Source organism: Amborella trichopoda, chromosome 6 (assembly GCF_054954075.1).
Source record: "Amborella trichopoda isolate Santa Cruz 75 chromosome 6, AtrichopodaSantaCruz75HAP2 v2.0, whole genome shotgun sequence".
Taxonomy (NCBI): Eukaryota; Viridiplantae; Streptophyta; class Magnoliopsida; order Amborellales; family Amborellaceae; genus Amborella; species Amborella trichopoda.
Window position 1 is genome coordinate 31,942,134 of NC_142341.1, and position 18,504 is coordinate 31,960,637.

The 18,504-nt window shown below is 35.8% G+C and overlaps 1 protein-coding gene across 26 annotated transcripts; it reads left to right on the forward strand.

The window, feature by feature from the left end:
* Positions 1-346: 346 nt before the first annotated feature.
* On the forward strand, positions 347-17,857 carry LOC18434974 (sodium/hydrogen exchanger 4). Of its 26 annotated transcripts, none has more exons than XR_016058123.1 (17): positions 347-697; positions 814-932; positions 1,065-1,183; positions 1,291-1,388; positions 6,072-6,131; positions 6,244-6,290; positions 6,386-6,580; positions 6,972-7,018; positions 7,134-7,200; positions 7,292-7,392; positions 7,720-7,821; positions 8,656-8,744; positions 8,828-8,910; positions 11,562-11,703; positions 16,917-16,979; positions 17,106-17,189; positions 17,533-17,857. XR_016058123.1 is itself a non-coding variant. In XM_020667772.2 (17 exons), exons 3-17 carry the CDS (start codon positions 1,092-1,094, stop codon positions 17,734-17,736), a joined length of 1,485 nt encoding a protein of 494 aa, XP_020523431.1. In that variant the 5' UTR covers positions 347-697; positions 814-932; positions 1,065-1,091; the 3' UTR covers positions 17,737-17,857. The 26 variants fall into 26 exon arrangements, 21 of the variants coding, with proteins under 21 accessions (XP_020523431.1, XP_088726427.1, XP_088726428.1 ...); XR_016058124.1 differs by having other exon boundaries at positions 8,831-8,910; XM_020667772.2 differs by having other exon boundaries at positions 8,656-8,755.
* Positions 17,858-18,504: the final 647 nt, after the last annotated feature.

Here is an 18,504-nt window from a genome sequence, read left to right on the forward strand (position 1 = left end):
GTAAATTGGATAAAGGGCATGTGGAAGTTACATAGTCTGATATGTGAGTTGATTGATGCTTGCAAGGAAATGCAATTTTCTGTAAAACATGTTTGTAGAGAGAACATGGAGGTTGACTATTGTTTAGTGCTTCCCTTTTGACTGTTGTTTAGTTTCCTTCATTTGCTTTGTTTTTTGATGTATAATTTGCCAGTTTTATGAAATGTGCATTACTGTTTTATGAAATAATTGTGTTTGTTGTTGAATGAAAATTATTCCTTTTTTTAAATAAATAAATAAATAAATAAATAAATAAATAAATAAATAACCACGAACAAAATGATATAAAATGTACGATCGTGGTGCTGTGTCGAATGATCGAACCCATTAGTGTGTTGGGGACAAAAGTAGAGCGCAAAAAAAAGTGGTATAGGCGTGTCGAACTCGTACCAATACTCTTGTTGGGCGGAGCCCACTGTTGGCTCGTTGGCGGCAACAAGAAGAGGGAAGGAGAACGTTGCAGGGGTTTTAAAGCAGGAGCAGCTGCTGACTCAACTCCACACTCGATGGACTCCATACAATACTCATGCAATCTAATGATGAAAAAGTTGCAGAGGAGGCGCACGCACGGGCCCCTGCCTCTCAAACACCAGGCAGCATTCGAGACATGGACCTTCTCCTTCTCCCTCTCCTTCTCCCCACCCTCCCTAACGAACAGGTTTCGCCTTTTCCTTTCTCCTCCTATAAACCACAACAAATGCTCTCTGTGTGTATGTGATTTAATGGCGTCTTTGGTCACACATTCTTTGATGGGTTCGTCTTCGAATGATGCAGATCACAATTTGGTGGTGCCGGTCTCTCTGTTCGTTGCGGTGCTCTGTGTGTGCATTGTCCTTGGGCATCTTCTCAGAGAGAGAGGATGGGCAAACGAGTCCATAACTGCTCTGATCATTGTAGGTTCACAGATTATTGCATTGAATAGCTTTCTCTAATATGGCTAGATGGGGCTCTTTCTTTCTCTCCTTGTGTCTCTCTTAACTGTCTCATTTTTATTCACATTGGAACTGAAATTTTCTTAATGGAAGGGATGCATCACTGGAACTGTGATCTTGATGCGGAGTAGAGGCAGCAATCCCCACATTCTGAGATTTGACGAGGACCTTTTCTTTATTTACCTTCTCCCTCCCATTATTTTTAATGCTGGGTTTGTGCTCTTGAATTGTTAAATGTCCATTTCACTCGTGAATTTATTGATGCTTCTTTTATGGAAGTTCATTTTTCATGCTTGCTGACTGTTTACTCTGTTTTCAGGTTTCAGATAAAGAAGAAGCGATTTTTTCAAAATATTGTGGCCATAGTGCTCTTTGGAGTAGTGGGGGTTTTTATTTCATCTACTGTTATCTCGGCTGGTATGGATTGCTCAAATTCAGTGTTTGAATTGTGGCCAAGGCATATGCAAATTTGAATTCTAGCAAAACGCGAATCAACACCATGCTCTTATTTTTATTTTTTGTGAATTTGATTTATAAATATTAATACAAAAGGAATCTGATCACTATGTATCTCTTATGGAATGTGACATTCTGAACCATATGCTTTTAGACCATCCTCATATGCACGTCTTTGATGTATTTTTTATCACTAAACCACATGGATTTCTTTCTGTTTATCAACAGTCATGGCAAGCTAATCCTCTCTAATAGAAATGTGAGAAGGTATTGCTGCATGGATTGGATGTAGAATTGCGGCTTATGCAACCACAATATTTCAAAAAATTATTTGTCTTTTTTTTAGGTATCAAAAAAAATAAAAAGAGAAGAAAAACATAAAAAAAAAAAAATTGTCTTCCCTGTCCAGTTAGTGCAATATCCTTTTAGTCATTGGTTTTGGATTGAATTGTAATAACTTGCTTATTTTTGCACTTGTAATAACATGCTTATTTTTGCACTTTAAGTCAACTCGTTAATAACTACAAAATAAGTCAACCAGTATATAGATGTTAGTTGGGCCTCACTACTTGTTGAATAGGTGGTTCTTTTGACTATTATATCCATGCATTCTTATGTCCTTGCTAGTTAAAATTTAGTTAAACTAAGACATAATATATGGAATGCAAGATTAATAATAATAGGAGTAGAAATGAGGAATTAGTTTAAGATTGATAGTCAAGAAGTACCTAAAAGAGATTTTTTTTTTTGATATCTAGGGTTGATAATCCGTAAGAATGGAGAGATTGAGGAAAGTGTCGTGTATACTATTAGAGCTGGGTGGGCGAAGTTGAGATGCTTCTGGAGTCTAATATAATTGTCGCATTTAATGAAACTGAAGGACAAGATCTATAGGATGGCTGTAAGACTAGCTATGCTTAATGGGACGGGATGTTGGCCGATCAAGAAACAACATATCTATTGAATAGTGTAGCTGAGATGATGATGTTGAGATGGATGAGTGGCAAGACAAAAAACGATGGAATTCGGAACGAATACATTCGAGGGAACTTAGGAGTCGCGCCAATAGGCGATAAGATGGAACACACACTTAGGTGGTCTGAACATATGCATCGTCGATCTAGAGCAACACCAGTTAGGAGTGGTTTGATTCAAGTGAATGGCTGTAAAAGGGCAAGGGAAAGCCCAAAAGAACATGGATGGAAATAGTGAGAAGAGATATGGCGATTATGGTCTGACAGAGGGTGTGGCCCTTGATAGAGTAGAATAATGGCGTAAGATTCGTACAACCAACCCCAAATGGTTAGGAAAAGGCTTGGATGATGATGATGATCTTATGTCCTTCTAGTCTTGTATTCTTTTGGGTAAGTTCTTGTTTGAAAATACACTTTTCCAAGACTGAGTTATATAGTAGGCATTTAAGATGGCTGACATTGGATAAATGAAACACTAATGCCCACTCTAGGCTCATAATTCAGCTTTCGAACAATGAATATGTGAAAGCTTGAGCCATATTTAATTATTTCCTAACTTATCATTTGGTGCTCTTAATATTGGGAAGTAGTTAAGGGTTGCAATAGATGGGACTATACCTGATATATGGCATCACACTGTAGTAGTTGGGGTGTTTGTAGGCCTATAGTAGTTGAGGTTTGGTTCTTTAGGGGCATATGAGTGGAAATGATAGGTCAGCCAATGAAGCTAACCCTATCTTTGTCCAGGCACCTTTAGAGAGAATAAACAAGGCCTTCATGGATGATTTGTATGATAAGGCAATGATTCACTAGGTACAATAATGAGATTTGATCAGAAGCAGTAATTAAACGATGTCTTGCCACCGTTGGCAAGTACATACTATTTCTTAGCTGTCACAATCAGTGTTTCATATGTTATCCTTTACCATATTCAAGAGGGGTTTATCGTTCGAACTATATTACATGGATTCTTCTGATTGAGTATTGTACTTATGTCGAACATGTGCCAATTTTTTCCCATTTTTCTTCTTGTTCTAGAATTCAATGTCTTTTTTGTTTTGAGTGACATTTTTCAAATTCGAAAATATATGAATTCAACTATCAAGGCGTAGTTGATTCTTTAGCTATTCATCATGAACTAGAATATTGGTAAATAATATTGATTTTCATTATCTCTCTATATGTAGTATGGAAGTTGGAGCTGCCTTAGATAAGCATCTATGAACTTGTTTATTCTCATTATGAGGGGTTCATTGGAAACACATGAAAGACACTGAATTAATATGAGTGTTGCAATTGGAAAGTTCCTATATTGTTGTTTTTGTAGGATGGCAGGGATATATGTTGATTCTTTCACTCAGGAGAAATTGAAATGCTATGCTTAACGGTAGTACCTTAAGCTTTGCTCCAAATACAAGGGCTGCCTATGCTTCTCTGTGAATGTACTATTGGAATATTCTTTCTTATGACTCAACGTTGTTGGTCCCCGAGTTTTTGATAAATCTTGAATACCAATTTCCATATCGAATATGTAGCAGTAGACTTCTGACCCTGACAAAGTCAATGTCTCCCTGAGATACTCTAATCAAGTTCCTATTTTGTGACTGTTTTGCTCAAGTTATTAAAGTTCTAATGTCGGAATGGAGCCCTTATTTTAGGATTGAGGCAAGTGGGCAAAACATGTAGCACGTGAATGAGCCAAACCATCTATTTCAAAAGCCTTCATCTATAAAATGCCGCCTGGCAAGAACTTGGCCTTTGGCTCAGTCTTCAGTGCATCATGAAAAATTGATCTATTACACTTCACACATTCTTGATGTCCTTTACTCTGGCTTAGCGAAACCTTTAGGACATATGTTTGCAGCTCTTGCTGACACCTCCTCTGTGATATTTCCCAGCCTACAAATATTCCATTTCACATAAATAGTTCTGAAGGCCTTCAAGTCCCTTGTGCCATTGAATTTGTTGTGACACTTTAATCATTAACATCTATATTGGTCATGACATACGTCTTTCTTTAGCTTGCTGATATTTTCCATCAGTCAGGCACCAGAGCTTGTCCATGACGCCCTTGTTAGTCTTTTCTAAGGCTTTCCACCTTGGCGTTGTTGTCAATCCTTTTGTCCATTTGCTTCCTTCCAATCCAATAGTGTTTCAACCCGCCTCTATCTCTATCTATCTCTTTTTCTTTGTTTTTTCCCTTCTTTTGTTGATCAGTGGCGGGTTTCAAATTTGGAATGAGGTGTTGTAATTGTGAATACCGTAAATAACAAGGCAAGTGCCCAAATCCCATTCTACCTACCTCTAGTCCAAAAAGATCATCAGTGACAAGCTACCACATCTGGCATATTTTGATCTAAGGCCCTGAAGGAGTTCCAACATCGTAAATACCAGTTCCAGTATTATAATCAACCTGTCAGGCAAGTCTCTTTGATGGTCTTATGGATTTTTGCTTGTCGCAAGTCAGCAAAAGTCTAAGACTTCACCTGTCATAATGATCTTGCACTCTGGCCTTAACTTATAATGCAGCGGCCTACCCACTGCTGTAGAATCAGTCTCTGTGAAGAAGTCTTAGCATAGCCCAAGTAGCATTGTTAATTTATTTATTTATTTATTTTAATGCCACTCATGTGATGTGTTAGTTGCACAGTTATGTCCAGGGGAAATCAAGAGAAATCGCTCAAAGCATGTTGCTGTTGGAATATAGAACATTTCCATTGAAGTGATTTTATTTCCATGAAAATCAAAATACTCATCAAATTTGTACTTAGTGAGTTTATCGGAGGAAGAACTAATGCAAAATGAATTGTCAAATTCTAATACCACCTGCCTCTCAAAAAGCTCATTGTCACCTTAGATGTCAAAGCAGAAAAATTTTGCACGAAATTTGAAGACAAATAAATATACAAGTAGAAAAGAATGAACTTTTACTTTGAAGAATACAGTCTTCAAAGAAGACTATAAGAAAGGTCTAGGACTGTAATTGGACAAAGTAAACATAGGGAGAGTGGGTATGTTGATTTAAGGTTAGACCTACCTTGAAGAACAAGATTAAATAAGAATCTGGAAGCCAATCCAAGTGGTACTCTACTTCTTGAATTACAATCCAAGCCCTACACAAACAAGGGTGCTACTCCATATTTCTAGAGTCTGGTGTAGATATATATATATATATATATATATATATATATATATATATATATATATATATATATATATATCTAAGGGAGAGTAGGCAATCCTCATGGATTTAAGGTTAGACCTATATTGAAGAACAAGATTAAATAAGAATCTGGAAGCCAATCCAAATGGTACTCTACTTCTTGGATTGCAATCTAAGCTCTACACAATATATTTGAGTCTGGACTGTGTGTGTGTGTGTGCGCGTGCATGCGTGCGTTTGTGTGTGTGTTTGTTTGTGTGTTTGTTTGTTTGTTTGTTTGTGTGTTTGTTTGTTTGTTTGTTTATTACCATAAAATGTCCTTATATGTCAAAAAATGACGTTTGATTATAACTAGTTTATGACTTTTAGGAACGATATTTTTGTAATTTCAAAATCCCTCCAAAAGTCAATTGTTAGAGAAATGTTGCTGCAAGGCTGGACATTATTTTCAAATATATCATGGTGAAACATTGTGCTTCTCTGATATATTTTGTAGTGTGAATACAGGTAGCTGGTGGCTGTTTCCGAAGCTTGGTTTGTTGGGACTTAGGGTGCGAGACTATCTTGGTGTGTATCCATTGGTTATAGCGAATAGTTTTTTTCAAGAGTAATGTACTTCTAATCACATTGATTGTAATCTATAAATATAGTGCAACTAAACCACTTTAATACTGCTCAGCACTCGGGGCCATCTTCTCCTCCACAGACACTGTCTGTTCTCTGCAGGTTGATAAATTATTAAATTGTATACAACTGTTTCTTAATGATTTATTGACAGTATCAATTATAATTTGTATTCAAATTTCATGTATTCGTTGTAGGTGTTGCCTGAAGATGTAACTCCAATATTACATAGCATGATATTTGGCGAAGGTGTTGTTAATGATGCAACTGCCGTGGTTCTCTTCAGATCTGTTCAAAAGATTGCTGTCTCTCATGTTGATGGAATCTCCGCTGTCCGTATTGCCAATGATTTTCTGTATCTTTTCTCTGCTAGTACAATACTTGGAATTTTTGTAAGTATATATTTGACATTGTCATAAGAAATATAAATGAACCATGACACTACCTTTTGTCTTCTTGCTGTATAGCCTCTCTATCTTCTCATTTTCCTGTAGCAAAATAAAATTCTGAATCATCGATACAATTTTCTTGATGATTTGCTTGTACTGGTGTGAAACAAAGTAATGCTATATATGACCAAAATTTTACATTATATTATGGCTACTTAGAGATTAATGCATTGCTGGAATTATATTAAATGTTGAGGTTTATGGTCTACATGTCTTTCTCAACAACTGCTTATTATTATAATGATGGACACTTAAAGATTTTTCGTCCACAGCTTTCCTCGTTCACATTACATTTATCCTTCATCTTGATTCTTGAGTTGATATTCCTTTTCAGACTGGGTTACTAACTGCTTATGCAATGAAAGTTTTGTACTTCGGCAGGTAACTGAATCTTTTTCTCTCAAACATTGTCATTGAGTACTGAAATTAAACTTTGTAAGTTTCTATTGGTTATGTATTTCATGGAAGTGCTCTAAAGATGTCTTTGTTCAAATAGGCACTCTACAGACCGTGAAATTTCCCTCATGGTTCTTATGGCTTATTTATCATATGTTCTGTCGGAGGTGAGATTGTCAGAAGTTTAGTCTTCTTTTCATTCCACTGGTGCCTATAATTCTCTTGGCTTTGTGCTTTATTCTTGTGTTTTTTGTGCAGTTTTTAGACCTCAGTGGAATCCTTACAATATTTTTCTGTGGAATCATTATGTCACACTATGCATGGCACAATGTCTCAGAAAGCTCTGGAATTACTACTAGGCAAGTAGATTTTTCTAATTACTCTGGAAAATACTCAGTTATATTGTATTCTTTTAGCATATTTCCTTGTTGCAGTAATTTAATCACTTATATTATCTAGAACAATACGATTTTTTACTCAGTACAGTCCATTGCACACTATATTGCTACAGATGCATGTGTTCTGTTGCATTGTTATCCTATAGTAGCAAAATTTGGAGGAAATAGTTCCCCAATGACTTGTCAAAGGAAACTCGGAAGCCTAGGATATCTTTCAGTAGTATGTATTCTAAGCAATATGCCATGTATTGAGAGAAACTAATGGACCTTTCATATTGTATTTTTCAGGCATGCATTTGCTACAATGTCATTTGTGGCGCAGACATTTATATTTCTTTATGTCGGAATGGATGCCTTGGATATTGAGAAATGGAAAATGACAAAGTCAAGGTGTGTGGCTATTTTCACCTCAGCAAATGGTTATTTATAACATTTATACTTAATACAAGTATCCCATCAAAATTCATAAATATAAAGCATGGCTTGTATTCTATAAATATATTGCATTCCTTGTATGATACAGAACTATATGACTCTAATAAATCGATACCTATATTGTAGTGTGTAATATATATAGTATTCATCTTACTTCTTTATTGTCCATCTTACATCTTTTACATTCATGCCATCTTATACCAACAAATATCCTGGTAGTATCCTATCAGTACCAGTGTAAAAATCATATGATACCAGCACATGAAGCATATACAAGTATCCTTGCATTGTAGAATGGCTTCAAATTTATTATGATTTATCTATCCCTATTTGGAAAGCTTGAAAAAACAACAGACTAAAAAAAGGTTGGTCAGCTTGGTTGGTTTTGGGAGTCGGGACAAACTTCAAGCGTTTGAACCCTTGACCTGCCTCACACGATATTCTCTTACCAAGGGCCAAAGAGGGGGGAGATGTGGATAATGTTTGATTTAATTAGGGCTAGAAGAGATGAAATATAATATTACAATAAGGGTATGGAGGACAAAATACTTTTATATGAAGAAACAATAAAATACATGAACACAGTTAACAATTTCAAAAACAAAAAACAATAAAATACATGAATATGACATATATGTGCATGAAATGAGTTAACTCTTACATTCCCCTCAAGCTAGAGAATGAATGCCAATTATTCTCATCTTCAGTATGAATAACTAGAATTGGTCTATCTTGTCAACGAATTGATTTTGTGACTTGCTAAACTGAGATTGACTGTACTATTCACAGAGACTCTCTTATTAGGGGACAGTTTGAAGCCAAAGTCTTTGGTGAAAAGGCCATTTGCATATATATACTTCGCGCGCACGTTTTTGTAGGTGAAAATTTTGTAAGTCAATGAGCTTATGCTATAGTAGAAGGTTAAAGCCTGAAGAACCCATGCTTAATTGTGTAAATGCAGCAGGGAGAACTATGGTGTATGCTATCTTGGGACAAACGATATATCTTAAGGACTAATAGCTCAATGATGGTTGGCATGCAAGGGTATGATATCTAAAACATGTCATACTCTATGATGAGACTAATAAATCTGTAATGACCTAAGTTTACTGTTTAAAGCCTAGTCCTTTTTGGTCTTTTCTCATTCTGCAGGAATGCTAGCCTTAATTGTATGTGTGTGATGTTTGAGGTTCCATTGTTTGGTCATGTGACACCTCAATTGGGCAAGCTCTAACTTTGCCACAAGTCCTCACAGAAGATTTCCACTTTAAAGCTTCCCCACTTGGCATTTCACCATAATTTTTGAGCGTGTAGTCTTATAAACAAGTTTCCATCTCATATGGATCCCTAGTTCGTACCTGGACATCTTTGGTGACGGGGTGTCGACGTTGGCAGCTGCATAAATGGAGTATATTTTGGTGTGACTGTGTAGAATTCCATAGTATAAATTAAAATTTTTTTCTTTTCCATAGTATAAATTAAAAAATTTTTCTTTTCTTTTCTTTAATTGATTGAATCTCTACTTAAAATTGCCACAAAACAACGCAGAAATAAAGTTACTACAATCTAGGATGTATAAATCTTATTGCCAAACAACAAAAAAAAATATATTTGATCTTGAACTTGAGCTTACAATTTAGGAAACAAATATTAATAAAAAAATGGCAAATAAAATAAATAAAATTGAGAAGACTTTTTAAAATTTTTTGCCTAGAGTTTCCCCCTTAGGACTTAGCACACCACATACTTGAGTACTTGACCGTTGGGGCACTTAATCCTTAGATCCTGACATCATGTTGAATCCACCAATTTGCAATGGGAAGCACCTCTAGAACTCCCTAACCTGAAATCTATGGGACTGAGAGTATGGGTCACAATTAAGGTTTCTAAAAGACCTTTTTTAATCCCTGGGGCATGCCACTGAGTGGCACTGCCCCTAACCTAGTCTCGGGCTGGGCCTGCCCCCTTACGCTCCATGTCTCTTAGATTGTACGTGCTAACCCAAAATATTTCCATTAATAAAAATTTGCTCCCACAAAAATGGGGGACATGAGCATCCCATTATATGGGGCGCATCGCTCATGTGAGCCCCACGTCACACACCATGTGGGCCTCACATGTGTGGGGCCGGGCCCATAGCCCACCATGTGGGTCCCACTATGTTTAATTAAAATTTAGAAAAAAACCCCCTCATAAAAAAATTCAAAAATAATGTTGAGGAGTTTTTTTATTCATTTAAAGATAATTTTAAAATTTTGAAAATATTCAAAAATCTCATAATCACATCTATAGTTGAAAAACAATATTTTTGGAGTCCTTAAAAATTTTAAACGCACAAAAATACCTTTAGAAGTGGATTGGTACCAACAAGTCAAGAGCAAGTGACTATCAGGGCATTCCACCTTTGCCATGATCCATGATCCACAACTGTCTTCTCAAACCAACCCAACGGGATCCATGACCTACAGTCATGTGCAGTAACTCATGATTGACCAGTCAATGTTGGTCAATAAACAATGGAACCCTAGTCATAGTATGTGGATTACAGGTTCCCCCTAAGAGCAAATTATCTGCACGTATTACTAGAGTGCAAGGGGGCTCTCTTTATGCACAAGTACACGTATCTCTCTATCGGGTTGCTTCCCAAAAAATGTGGATATCATATATACATGCCGTGTAGAAGTTTTGTTGAGGATTTGGCTCTTGCTTTCATAATCCTACATTTGCACATATGACCACAAAACTCTAAAGCTCGCCTGGCTTACAAAAAATGTCCTTGGGCATCTCTTCGACCTCAACAAGGGATGACCCTCCGTAAATCCTCCATGGTAGTGCCTATGCTTAAAAAAAGGGTTTTGGATATGACCTGACCGCCCAACCCTAGGTTGGTTAATCATCGCACACTTCTGCTGAAGTACACAATTCACTATCATTTATGATATGTACATGCTCTCACAGCCTTTAGAGGCCATGACCCCAACATGTCTCATTCTGCTATGTTATTAACCTAATGTTTTTGTACCTAGAATGCGGACGCCTTTGAGGATAATTCAAAACCCCAAAAACACTTCCTTGAGTTCAAAGAAGATTGTTATTATGGTTCACTGGATGAATTGTTTGGCCTACGAATCAATTTTGACAAAATCTTGTGTCGGCTGTACTTTGCTGAGCTAGTTTCCATCTAGTATGGCCTGTAGTTCCATAGTAAAGTTTGACAAGTGTATTTGTGGAATCTGTGAGGACATTGCTTGCTTCCAGTGATGTTGATAGCATACGAGTTCACTCTTGTTATAAAAAGGAGGAAAATTTTGGCTTAGCATGGGAAGAGAATCATACAATGCACCTTTTGTTTTCGAAAGTGCATATATATCACTATAAAAAATAGATTCTTATTATTTTTGGTTTTATCTGACTGCAGAATGTTTTTGGTTTTCTCTATGTTAAAAGGTTTTGTGAAGGTTGATCAGTTTTTTTTTAAAAACCATATACTATGCTCAACATATATGTTTTATCCATTTCTTTTTGCACAACTATATTGTGATTATTGTTATTATTATTATCACTATTATTATTACTATTGTTATTTTTCTGTTGTTTATGTTTGTCTCATTAGCAATTTGGATTGCATTGCATTTTAGTTTGAAGGTTAGTTTTACCTCGACACTAACCTTCCCAAACATACGTTTTCCTTGCAGCTTTTGGACATCCATCGGGATTTATTCCACAATAATATCATTGATTTTACTTGGACGAGCTGCTTTTGTGTTTCCTCTCTCAGCATTGTCAAACTATCTGATTGGAGATCCAGAAAACCCAGTGCTCACATTCAGATGCCAGGTTCTATTACATATTTTTCTGTTTTAGATGCTCAATCGACCAAATTCAGTGCCTTGCGTGTTTGCATACATGGATCACATGACTACACTAAATTGCATGCATGGATCACATGCATTCACTTTAGTGTAGGTTGTTGTAAATTTAATTACTCGTACTTGTGAAAAGTATGCTTTTTTTTTTTTTTTTATGTTCTGCCAAGATCGCTAACTGTTTGAGTTAACTGGCTCATTCTTTGAAGATATCAAATAACCCCATGAAGATATTAATTATTTATGGGTTATCGATCCTCATAAGATGTTTATTGTTCAGGAGTTATTACTTAAGAGAAAACATGAATTAACTCTACCTGGTAGTGCCTTTAGCACTATTGTTCAGATAAGAAATAACAGTTCAACCAACCCACCAAACACATAATCATGCATAGAACAGCCTGAACGCCACATGTTCTGCAGAAATCAGGGTTGGGCTTCAAACGTGCATAGGTTAAATAGACTACCTAAATAAACTACCTTAATATAAAGTTTGGCAAATAAAAGCTTATTTGAGAGACTGTTTGTTGAAATGCTGGGCTCACGTTTCATATGTGACATGGAAGTCAATGGACTAAGTTATTAAAGGAACACCATTGATGAAGCTGGCCATAATTTCAAAGCTTTATACTTCTGTGCTAGAGATTCCAACCTTTGAATATCACAGAGAATAGAATAGAACAGTTGTGATCATTGTTTAGTGAAGCCAGGATTTGTTTGCTTTCTTTTAACATATAGATTCAATGGACAAGTCAAAACAGATCCTATTTTGCTACTGGACTTGGAAGAACGATTAGCAGTACGTCTTAAGATTACTTGTGCAGAGACCAGAAGATGATAAGAAATTAATTTCTATCACATAATTAGACATATAAGAATCAATCAGACTGATGAACTTTGGATTGAGAGAAATTGATACTTGACAAGTTTGCTAAGCAATCAACAGCAAAATCTGCTCATTGCTGTCTCAGGTTTATTATCAAATAGGAGAAGCAATTTCTGTTAGAGAGAAATCTGCTATTACAATGAAAACAAGATTCTCCAAAAGGTTATGTTGAAAAGCCTAAAGGAGGTTCTGATATGTGGGAAAGTGGGAATATTGTTGAAAATAGCTTGAGGGGTCTTGACCAATTCAAGAAGTTAAAAGGCTCTTCAGTCTTCCATACACAGATCCAATTGATCTAAAACTTGGTCCCATTAATCAATTTTGGTACAAAGAGGTGGTCCCAAAAAGAAAAATAGAGTTTCTGACGTGCATAGCAGATATGTGAAGAGCACAATATATATTTGCTTTTAATCAAATGTTAGAATCTGATGGTGACAAAAATTGATGGTGTTCCCAAGCAGGTGAGGGCATCCCTAAGTATGTGTTCACAGAGAACAGCAGAGATCTGAAGTAAGCCGGGGTTATCCTTACCCCAAAAATATTGGATGAGAAGCACATAAGTAGTTTTCTATATTCTATTGCTCAAAACGTTGACCTTTGTTGGGCTTTCAAATACCCAAATGTGGCTCTAATACGATGCCGAGTGTTAGTGAGATTGAGTTTCAAGGAATGAGAAATTAAATCCATTGAACGAGTGCATTCCTGTAAAATGGCCAAAATACCCTTATAGGAGAGTACCAACATAACAACAGAGCAAGAAAAAAGCCACTACACATCGATACAACATACATGCTCTTGCAATATAGGGTTTCCTCCCTCATTTACTTTTATGTATACCTTTTTTGTTGGGTAGGTTCACAGTGGGATTCAAACCTGGTTTGTTGTGCTGCAATAGTGACGTAGTTGAAAATTACCGGTGAACAACACCAGGCAAACTAACTGCGTTTTAGAGAGAGAAATAATAATCGAGAAGGAAATTGCAAGCAGAAAGAGCAAATGTATGGATCCGAGTCGTCCGTTACGGGCCCACAGGCAGAAGAGAAAAAAAAACACCCACAAGAAGGGCCTCTCTCTATACAAAAAAAACTTTATTTCATTCCATAAAAATTAATTCCCTTTACAATGGGACGTCCATCCCTTTTTATCATTGTTTGTCTAACCTCCTTTCCTTATCTTTAGAAATCAAATATTTGTCTTCCTAAAGATTTGCTTGCTAAAAAAAACCTCTTATCCTACCTCCTATAAAGAACGTACTCATCTCTTATTTGCTTTTAAAATAAGATCTCAAGAAAAGGGATTCTAATAGTAAAGACTCTAATAAATGCCTACTAAAAAATAGGACTTAACTTTTTCCTAAGAAAATATGGACTCCTAAGGAAAGTATGGACCTACCATCTAAGAAAAGATAACAACTCATTTAACTTAAAAAGAAAACGGACTTAATTTTCCTATCTCTAAAAACGTACTTCCTAAAATTTAGACTTAATCAAACTAAAAAAAAAAAAAATCCCTATTAATCCTATTTTATTTCTAACAGTTGATCCTAATAAAATAAATAAAAGTCTCTCACATCTCTAAAAATAAAATTTAAATTTGTAGCAACTATATCTTGATCTGCATCATTGTCCCCTAGTTGGAGAAAACTCGTCCTCGAGTCTTAAAATGTGCTAGGATGAAATTTGTATTAGTCTTGCGCCCTTCTTCAACCAGAATATTATAAACACGATCCTGAGACCTGTGGGTTACTTCACTGATCAAAACACAACAATTGTGCATTGAAAGTAAGCCCTCAAGGAAATTGTCGTTGTACATCAATAGATTATTTTGAGCCACATAAACTTGTTGAAATTACTCAAATTTAACCTTAAGACACACAACGTGTGCATCTTTTTCTTCGTCAAGTAATCTCCAAAGGTTTGAGCTTCTATAGATTCCCTATCTCTCCATTGATGAGAAAACTAGATATCCTTGTTGCCTCAAGGATAATTTCTCTCCATTCATCTTGCTCTTCATCAAATATAGGACCTTCATCAAAGATGAGATCATTTTGGAATGCTAGTTCCAATTGAAGATCTAAACCTATTGGTTCTTCATCAAATTTAACTAGATTACTCTCCCGACTATGAGGCTCCTGACGCAAAGCGTGTACATGAAATAGGTTCTCGAAAGCAGCTTCTGACTCACTACCGTCATCATAGTGTGTCGTGGCTAGATTTTGCCCCAAGCGCAGGATCAGCTCCTCTACTTGGCTTCTCAAAATTTTGATTTTAAGATATCTGATTTTGATCTCAAGATCTCGGAGATCTCCGACGTCTCACTCTCGTTGGATGGAGTTATTCCGGGTACCCGGCCACGATCTACACAAATCGACTGATGCTCTGATACCACTGACGTAGTTGAAAATTACCGGCATCAATACCCAGCAAAATAACTGCGTTTTAGAGAAAAATAGAAATCGTGAAGGAAATCGCAAGAGGAAGGAACAAACATGCGGATCCGAGTCATCCGCAACGGGCCCACAAGCACAAGAGAAGAAAAAACACCCACAAGAAGGGCATCTCTCTCTACAAACGAAATTTATTTCATTTCATAAAAATTCATTCTCCTTACAATAGGACGTCCATCCCCTTATATTATTGTTTCTCTAACCTCCTTTCTTTATCTTTCTAAAATAAACCTTTAGTTTCGTAAAGATTTGATTGCTAAAAGAAAACCTCTTATCCTACCTCCTATAAAAAATGTACTCATCTCTAGTGTGCTTTTAAAACAAGATTCCAAAAGACAAGACGCTAATAGTAAGGACTGTAATAAAAATTCCTACAAAAAAATAGGACTCAACTTTTTCCTAAGAAAATATGGATTCCTAAGGAAAGTACGACCTACCATCTAAGAAAAAATAACAACTCATTTAAGTTAAAAAGAAAACGCACTTAATTTTCCTATCTCTAAAGGCATACTTCCTAAAATGTAGACTTTATCAAACAAAAAAAAAACAAATCCCTATTAATCTATTTCTAAAAATTCTAATAAAATAAATAAAAAATCTACCCGCATCTCGAAAAATAAAATTAATAAATTTTGTAGCAAACAGACTTAATTTTTCTATCTCTAAAAACGTACTTCTTAAAATGTAGACTTTATCAAACTAAACAAAAAAAAATCCCTATTAATCTATTTCTAAAAATTATAATAAAATAAATAAAAAATCTACCCACATCTCTAAAAATAAAATTAAAATTTTTTAGCAAGCAGATATTGATCTGCATCAAATACTTAACACTAATCATCAATTCAGGTGCGTGATTCCAAACTTCCATCTATTCTAGCTTGTATACAAAAGCGAGTACTTTCAGCATCTGCTTTATTATTCAGCTACTAATGAAGTAGTCACCCTATATTCCTTGAACTTGCATATTTGACGAGCATTAGTTGCCTTCTTACCCTGCTTGAGGATAGCCTAAAGGATTACTTTCAATTCCATTGGAATCTAAACATATATGTAAATGGAATCGTAATAATAACAAAAGTATTATATTACCATATATGTACATTGACTTGTTGACTTGCTTTAGTAGAAGCTACGAATTCCCACTTTGGAGAGCCTACAAATGGATTTTTATACAAGCATTAGGTGCTGGTTACCTCATGTTGTTCAACATGCTGTAAATGTCCCAAGTCAATGGACTTCAGTGAGTTAAATGACTAATTGAATTGATTCTGTCCAGCTGCTTGAGACTTGGACTATTTAATTAAGAAGGGTCCCACTAACATGGCCTGCTTCATTGATGTGTCAAGTTGGTGTAATTGCTCAAACAAACTTCCTGATTCTCTGAACCTTGGATTCGTTAAACAAGTTCACTTGCAGGAGAATCCATAATCCTGTGCAATATAATTCATGTGGCCTAAAAATCAGGTGGTTGTTTCGTTCGCTTGGAGTCTATTCATGATTATGATTTTATTCAGAAGTGAACAGGACAATACTTCCAAGTCTAAGGAAATTCAGTGCCTGACAGGAGAAGCTTTACCGTCACCACACTGCTCTGTGCGGGGGATCCATTTTTTTTTTGTTCATAATTTATTTTTCTTCATTGATTATCTATCAACTGTTTCATATCTCTTATCGGCCCTTCTCAAAATGGTTGACTAGGTTCCTTTCTTTGTGCTTCCCACCAAACTTGTTAAAAACCCCAGGTGTTTTTTTATTCTCTGTGTTTTTAAATCTTAATTCTTACTTAATGTCTAATTACAATGGTCTTTTGAGCTGTCAGGATTTTGAGTTCATTTTACATGTTTTGCAGCTTGTGCTGTGGTTATGTGGTCTAATGAGAGGAGCTGTGTCAATAGCTTTGACTTTCAATCAGGTAAATGGGACATCTATGTCACTTTCTGGGGTTTAAAGAGGCAATTGGTTCGTTATAGGAGACAATAAGAACTACTTTTTAAATTTTGTTTGGTTTGATCTCTTAAAAGATTTCCTGTGTTTCCAGTTCACTCTTTCTGGTGTTACGCGGAACCCACTTCATGCAACAATGATAACCAGCACCATAATTGTTGTACTCTTCACTACTGTGGTATCTCTCCCTTACCTTGCAAGCGCTCACTCTGTATTTTGGTGAATGCCTTGCATTTGCATAATGGAACCAAAATTGGTAAAATATGGATTTTTTGGAGGACCCTGGACAGTCCAGTCTATTGAGCAGCTCATGTCTCAGTAAACAGGAATGATTTTTGAGTCACCGGTCTCTAAAATCATGCCTCTTTAAGATATTAGAATTAGTCAATACTCGTCATGTGACATCAAACATTCTTGGACAGACATGCACACATGCTTTCTTAGTTTAGGGAGTGGAATCAATTTTGTTTTCTGCAAATTGGTTTTTACGGAATTGACAATGGGCCCTTTTTGATTTTCAGGTGTTTAGTTTTCTAGCGAAGTCAATTATAAGCTTTTTGGTACCATGCTATGTTCAGTTGAGTGAACCATCATCTCCAAAACCAGTAAACACCCCTAGAAGCAGCCTTACATCTCTCTTGGAAAGGCGTGCAAATGGTATACACTTATTTTGGAGGAGATTTGATAATTCATACATGAGACCTGTATTTGGTGGTCAAATATGAAATTTAATATGCTTTAGAAAAGTGTTTAAGCTATTTGATTTTTTTGAAAGTGCTGGTGAACAAATGAATGGGTGTGGTTGATTTGTGTTGTGCCTGAAATGTTCACATAGAGTTGTCTTCACCAGTTATCTTCACTGATCTGTCGAGCTCGAGTGTACCATAATTGTGAATAACCTAAAGGGTGCGGTTTGTATAAGATTGATGCCCTAAGCAATTAAAGTAAGGCATACCTTCAAATAATGTCGAAATATGTCGTTTTAGTATTAAAAATCTGTCGTGGCCTGAAAATTTATTTTCATTTGTAATTATAATATTTGAAGATTAAAAATAGTGTAAATCGAGCAAATCTATGAACACTTGAAAACCTTGAAAATTGACGGTCTAGATTACATTATAAAATGCTCTATTCTTGAAACTTGAAATTTATTTTTTCTTATGTTTATACATCTTGAGGTTAAGATGATCGAATTGAGGGTCATTTAGTATCGAAACCACTGTTGTCTTGATTATTGATGCTCTATTTTTGCGACTTGAAATTTATTTTTTCTTATGTCCATAGATCTTGAGGTTAAGATGATTGAATTGAGGGTCTTTTAGTATCGAAACTACCTCTTCTCTTGAATTTTGAGGTGTGCCTTATTTACGGTATTACCCTTATATGAAGTTATTGTTTTATTGAAGATAGGGGAAAGTTGTTTTTTTGTTGAAAATCTCGAGCTTTTCCCACCTACTATTGTCTTAAAATGGCACATGGGTTTTGACCCCTGA